This window comes from Populus trichocarpa, chromosome 8 (genome assembly GCF_000002775.5).
Source record: "Populus trichocarpa isolate Nisqually-1 chromosome 8, P.trichocarpa_v4.1, whole genome shotgun sequence".
NCBI classification, from domain to species: Eukaryota; Viridiplantae; Streptophyta; class Magnoliopsida; order Malpighiales; family Salicaceae; genus Populus; species Populus trichocarpa.
In genome coordinates, this window is record NC_037292.2 from 14783150 (window position 1) to 14789579 (window position 6430).

General features: G+C 31.6%; 1 protein-coding gene and 1 pseudogene across 1 annotated transcript; both read right to left on the minus strand.

The window, feature by feature from the left end:
• Window positions 1-577: 577 nt before the first annotated feature.
• On the minus strand, window positions 578-2065 carry LOC18101729 (uncharacterized; annotated as a pseudogene).
• A 446-nt stretch (window positions 2066-2511) lies between these two features.
• LOC127905652 (uncharacterized) lies at window positions 2512-6100 on the minus strand. The gene is made up of 3 exons (XM_052455170.1): window positions 5498-6100; window positions 4574-5392; window positions 2512-2811 (listed from the first exon to the last, which is right to left on the minus strand). The coding sequence occupies exons 1-3, from the start codon at window positions 6098-6100 to the stop codon at window positions 2512-2514; spliced, it is 1722 nt and encodes a 573-aa protein (XP_052311130.1).
• Between the last annotated feature and the right edge of the window lie 330 nt (window positions 6101-6430).

Genomic DNA, 6430 nt, shown 5'->3' on the forward strand with positions numbered 1-6430 from the left:
AAAATTTTGTCAATATTTGTGTATTAGATGAAGTTAAATGTGTGGATGAAGCAAAATATAAAAATTGACCATGTTTTTTTTTCACATTACTGTATATACAGTTTATGTAGTCATTATAAAACCTTTTTTAAAGCCCTTTTGATTTCAAGTTTTACGGCATTCACTAAGAAAGTAACAATATCTGTTGCAATTGTTTAAGTAACATATGCACATATATAATTGTAATGGTTTCTTCTTTATCTGAGTATTTATTGTGTGCACATAATAATTATGTTTTTTTTAATATCATATTCTTGTTAATATACATGTATCCTTTACTAATTCATTGGTTTTAATGAAAATTATTAATATTGATTTATGAATTAGGCAGGGAATGATTTTTTCTCTTTTAAGAATTGTATTCAATGTTATAATTAGCATGTAAAGAAGAGAAGAGCTCATCAATTATAGGCTGTGAAGTGAAGAGAAATAGGTAAATGTAAAATAATAAAAGACAAATAGAATTAGAAAATAAATAACAAATAAAAGGCATGTTGGACAAATTGGACAATGATTTATAAGAATATGAGGTTAAAAATCAAACCTTTGAGGATGATGAGGATGTTGTTCGTTGTTTTTTCAAAGGTGGAAGTGAGTGATCAAATGTCTCAAATGTAGCTATGTTTCCCAGGTTTCTTTGGGCTTCAATTGCTTTGTCATGCTCATATTCATGACTATTGTAATCAAAGGAGTTAAAGAGATGCATGACAGAAGAATCATAGGTTAAGAACCATCTATTTAGCATGTGTCAAGGACAAAAAAAAGTGTAAAGAAAGTGTGGGGAAATGTAAACTTGCCTAAGTTGCTGTGTTGTAGCTTCAAAATCAAGTGCACGTTGTGCTTCACAGTTATGCTTGTTTCCTTGTTGTGTGACAGTATTTTATGGAGTTGATGGAGCTATGAGAACCTGTTTCATAGAGCTTAATAGAGTAGATGTCTTGGATGTAGTAGATGATTTAACTTTTGTAGTTGGTGTTTCTAGAGGATGGATGCTCTTATTTGTGGTGTTGTCAAAGATATTAGTAATTATAATCTCACATATGTTGGTTGTGGATCTGAAAGCACCAAATCGAAGCTGAAAAATCATGTTTTTGTTTAACTTTGCTGTCATGGCAAGAGGAATAACTGAGGGATCAATAAATTTTTTATCATAGACATAATGGTGGGCTGATGATCCAAAAACGTTCTCAGCAGTTTTCCCAAATAGAAGAAAATTAGTGACATCTTCTCCATCGGTAATAATGCATTCTAAGCGAAACCTATGATATAAATTGATGACATGTTCATTAATAAGAAGTGTATGATAATGTATCTGAAGAATATTTTTTTTTATTAAACAACTTAATATTGCTTTAGTTGTGAAATTAGATGAGTTACCATGGAACTGGAAGAGAGGTGATAGCATCATGATCCATGCATGTGTAATTGTTTTCGCCCCCATTAAGTTTTTTGTTGCATTTTGGACAGCTTGGATACCACCAGCCATTGGGAAAATCAAAGTCAACAATCAAAGCTTGACAGGTGAATCTTAGATGCTGGTAATAGAAAGGAAATATATGTTACAGGGGTGTGGTTAAATGAAATTAAAAAAACTAATTATATGAAGAAGGTAAAGCATGTTATCAAAGCTATTAATAAAAGGGTTTAAAAAATAACCTTGTGCTCATAAGGATTCATGTAAAGAATCTCATGTATTGTTCTCCTATTTTCTTTGATTTGTTCCTCTATCGAAAAAACAACATTTGATGATGAAGGGAGTTGTTGTATTTCAACGGGTAGTTGTGCAAAGCTGCGTGTACAATTGATTTAAAAGGATGGTGAAAAAATAATTAGTTAGAAAAAAATTGATAATGGTAAAGCATAAGAGAGATGGTTGATGTTGGAATAACTTACAAATGTTTATATGCTAAGCATTCTGGCATGTCTGGATTGAAGTACCAAAGAGAGACGACTGTACTGTTAAGATTTGGTTTTCCTTGTGAACAAAAGAGTTTTTTGTAATAAAATGAAAGGGGAATTAGTTGGATTAGAATGACAATAAATATCTTAAAGTTTTTATTTTTAGAAAAAAAATAAATGGAAGTTAAAATTACCCTTAAATTCTGTGACACGAAATCCAGCAAACGCAATGATAATTGGAGATGGTAGGTTATGAAGAGCGAGTTCATCAAAATCTCTGGCATTATCACCCCAAAGAGTTATGCGAAGCTCCTCACCACTTTGAAAGAAAATACAAAACAAATTTGATCAATAAGCTTGATAAAGTAAGGTAATTTGCATTTAATTTTTTAACTCACCGAATGTTCTCAAACATGAATTCTCTCTTATTTTCGAGTGTCTGTCCACGAACCATAACTTGTTTAAGTGGCTGCAATGCTTTAAGTCTTCCAAGGACATCTTAAAAAATAGGAATGAATGTTTTTAAGTGATGTTATCAAATTGAGTTCAATAATAGAAATGTTTTATAATAAGCTAAATGAATGAAGTAGATGGTAAACCTGTAAGAATTCTGGAGCCTTTTGACTTGGTCAGAATATGTGCATAGTCAATAAAATTGAAGTAGCATCTAGGAATATAAGGTGTAATAGCTTCAATGCCTGCAATTTTTGTGTTAGATTTGAGATCAATTACAACATCATGGACAACAACTGTGTTTACTGCTCTGTTTTCATAAATATAGAATCCTTTGATTTCATAGTGATTTCCTTCAATAATTATTGCTGCAAATGTTGGGAGATCCCTTGTTTTAGCTAAACCTTGAATAGCTCCACCCTATATAAAAAAAAGATTAATGTTGGAATGAAAAAAATAATTGTTCACCATGCCAACAACCAAATAGATTAGAATTTTCAATGCAATATGCAATAAGGTTTAGAATTTTGAATACAATATGTAATAAGGTTTTGTAAATTATTTAAAGAAGAGTTTTTATGACATTGGAAGTGAGGTATTGGTACCACTGGAACATTAAGCTAAAATACTGGTTTTAATAATGAATTTAAGAGATTTTATGTCTTAATATTTCTTAGAATGTGTTAATTGGTTGGTTGTAACGTATAAAGTCTATGAATTTGAAGGAAGATTTTCTAAGTTAACAAACGTGTCTTGAGGTGAAGGTAAAACATTATTTCTAGCAGGATGCACATATATTATAATTAATTATTGTAGACCACTGTATAAATGAAAGCTGTATATAAAAGATGTATAGAATAAAAGATAAATGTACTTCTTGGTTGCTTCTCAATGCTTGTCTATAATTGGGTGTAATATACCTGGTAAACCGTGGCTCTAGTATGGAACTGTAACTGAAATTTTCATGGTGAATTGGTGTAGTTAACAGTTAATGCATCATAAAATTTCTCAAACTCTTATATTAAATCATGTCAAGTAATAGAATATATAAAACTTGCCTGACCTGTATAAAATTTTCTATGGATTATATAAAGCAAATGCAATGCTTGGGGCTTGTCTGGTTTTTTAAGCATGTAGAAAACAAAGTTGATTGTAAATTATAAATGGATGCTAAAAATTTGCTATGTTAATTTATTTTTTTTACAATTTCAATATTGAAAAAGTATTTTCCATAAGTTGAATAAACAATTGTTGGATTAGTAGTGAACTTAACTATAGCGCTATAGTAACGAATTAAAAAGGAAAGGAAATTTGGTTTTTCATGGGGAATCTTAAGAGCAAATAACTACCTCTGGTTAAGTAAAAAAAATGTTAAATTGTCAAAGTAAAGAAAATATTCAGAAATGAGTGGGCATGTATTATTCAAACATTTAAATATATAGAAAATAAGATTCATCAGTGGTTATATTTTCATGATAAATTATACCTGATTGTCAACAAAAATACAATTAAAACTGCTTGGTTGACCATTAAATTTAGCAATCCAAACTCGACAGGCCCTAGCTCGTAATGAAGGGTAGAAGTTGTATTTTTTAATCTTTTTTATAGGTAGAGCCATTGTCCTGCAAATGATTAATAAAAAAAATATTAGGAGCAATGATAAAAATAGCAAAGCTAATATTAATAAAAAGAATGACATGTATTGCAAATATTTAATTTAAAATGAATGGGGAAAAACAACAAATGAAAACATGCCCAAATTAAAAATGATAAATCAAATAATTTTTTTCTTTTGTAAAAAGCATCACTTTAGAGAAGAAAAAAAGACAGGGAGCAAAAGATTGACAAATAAATAACATGTGGTTCCGAGAGATTAAGACACTGATAGAGAGCTAAGAACATCTTTATACACAATGTTTTTCGCATAGATTGAATGATTTCCTTCAGCATCGCATGTGATAATCTTTAGTCCTTGTCTTGATGTAACCCGTGAAAGAGCAACATACAATTGTCCATGAGTGAAAACTTGATCCTTGAGAAAAACCCAAACAACTTTCAACTATTGTCCTTGACTTTTATTTATTGTCATAGCGTAACACGGTCTTATAGGAAATTGTCTTCGTTTAATCGTGAATGGACATTTTGCATCATTTATTGGAAAAACAATCCTGGGAATAAATACACGATTGCCAATAAAAGAGCCTGTTATTATTTGAGCTTCTATGATTTTCTCAGCAAGTTGCGTAACAATAAGTCTTGTTCCGTTACATAAACCAGTTGATAAATTAAGATTGCGTAAAAGCATTATTGGTATGCCAATTCTCAAGGAAATTATGTGGGATAACATTCCATTGAACTCAAGTTGATTGATAAATTCAACAGGATACAAAATATTTGCATTGTCACCATCGCTCGATGTTTTGCAAACAGTATCAGTACTTAGGTAAATCCGCTTCATTCTTGGCAACATGTTTAAGATAAAATTGTTGATTTCAGAAACTGTAGCATTTCTTGGAGTTACAATTGCTCTCTCTCTAAAATAGCATGGATCAATATTGATATCACGAATAGAGGGATACACTGCTGAAACAATTGCTAATATGGGGTTAGATCCAGCTTCAAGCAAAAGATCTTGTGGTATTTTAATCATGGATGCATCATAATCATCAGGGAATAAAGCATCTTGTTGAGTTCCATCACCAATTGCAAGAATCCAGTTGCCAAAAATAGCAAGTTCTTTCTTTTGATCATTTGAAAGTCCATTGGATGATAGCCTCATATTCTGTGTAAGAGTGAGAACTTTAAATTTAGACCACAAAACAGAGCTGCAAAGAGATGCAAGAATAATATCTTCCTTTGTTCCTTCGGGAATAACAGGTAAAATCTGTCTGAAATCTCCTCCTAACAAAATTGATTTCCCACCGAATGGTTTATCATTGGGCAAGTCGTTACCATTTGTTAGGACATCACGAAGTGATCTGTCTAATGCCTCAAAGCAACACTGATTATTCATTGGAGCCTCATCCCATACAATTAGAGAGGTCATTTCTAGAAGTCGTGCAAGATCTATTTTTTTTTAAATCTCGCACGATGAAGTATCAGAAACAGTAAGGGGGATCTTAAATCTTGAATGAGTTGTGTCACCACCAGGAAGCAAAAGTGATGCAATACCCGATGATGCAATAACAAAGACAATCAAACCATCTGATCTCAATCGATTAATTATTGTATGCCATAAAAATGTTTTCCCAGTTCCTCTATGGCCATGAACAAAAATTAATTCTTGTCTTTTTTCAAGGACAGATTTAACAACACAATCATAAACATTTAGTTGACATTGATTGAGATGTGGGAAAGTTGATGAATGTTGACATATAAGATCTACAATATCGTAGTTAAGTTCTTCTCTCAAAAGTTTATTCTTTATTTCTGACAATAAACGCCCATCAGGCATTGGAAGCTTGTGTTTTTCAAGAGATGTGCCAGCAACATTGAAGAGAAGCTCAAGCTCATATAGAACATAGTTTTTAAGCTCATCATCGAATAATTTAAGATTAGGCATGGCAAAGCTGGATTTGAAACGAGTAATAATATCATCATACATTGAGCGCAAGAATTTATTGAACAAAACTTCTGGATCAGCAACATCACAGAAAAGAATAACACTAACAAAGAGATTCCTAATTTGAGGAGATGTTGCAGTAGCCATGGCCTCACAAAAGATGTCTTCCCATTCTTTATCATCCCATAAAAGCCTCAAGGTCTTGCAAGCAAGTTGAAATGTTGGATGCATAACACCCGAAACATTTTTTAGATAATCAAAGCTCAGCGCTCCTCTTACATGGATAAGGAGTAGTCTTAGAAAATAGAGCTCTTCTAAAGCAGGGTGAACATATGTTAATCGACCAAGACTAAAACCTTTTGATCTTGGAATCCATTCTTTTTTATTAGGATTCCAAATATATTTATGTGGAAATTCTGAGTAGTAAAGCTGACATGCTTCATGATCAATTCTATTACGTGTGAACCATTCTGTGAA

Coding starts and splice junctions, on each gene's coding strand:
- LOC127905652 (XM_052455170.1), bottom strand. CDS start 6,100: ATGGCTACTGCAACATCTCCTCAAATTAGGAATCTCTTTGTTAGTGTT. Junction 5,393..5,497: donor GATTTAAGATCCCCCTTACT/GTTTCTGATACT, acceptor ATGAATAATCAG/TGTTGCTTTGAGGCATTAGA. Junction 2,812..4,573: donor GCTCTTTTATTGGCAATCGT/GTATTTATTCCC, acceptor TTTTTTATATAG/GGTGGAGCTATTCAAGGTTT.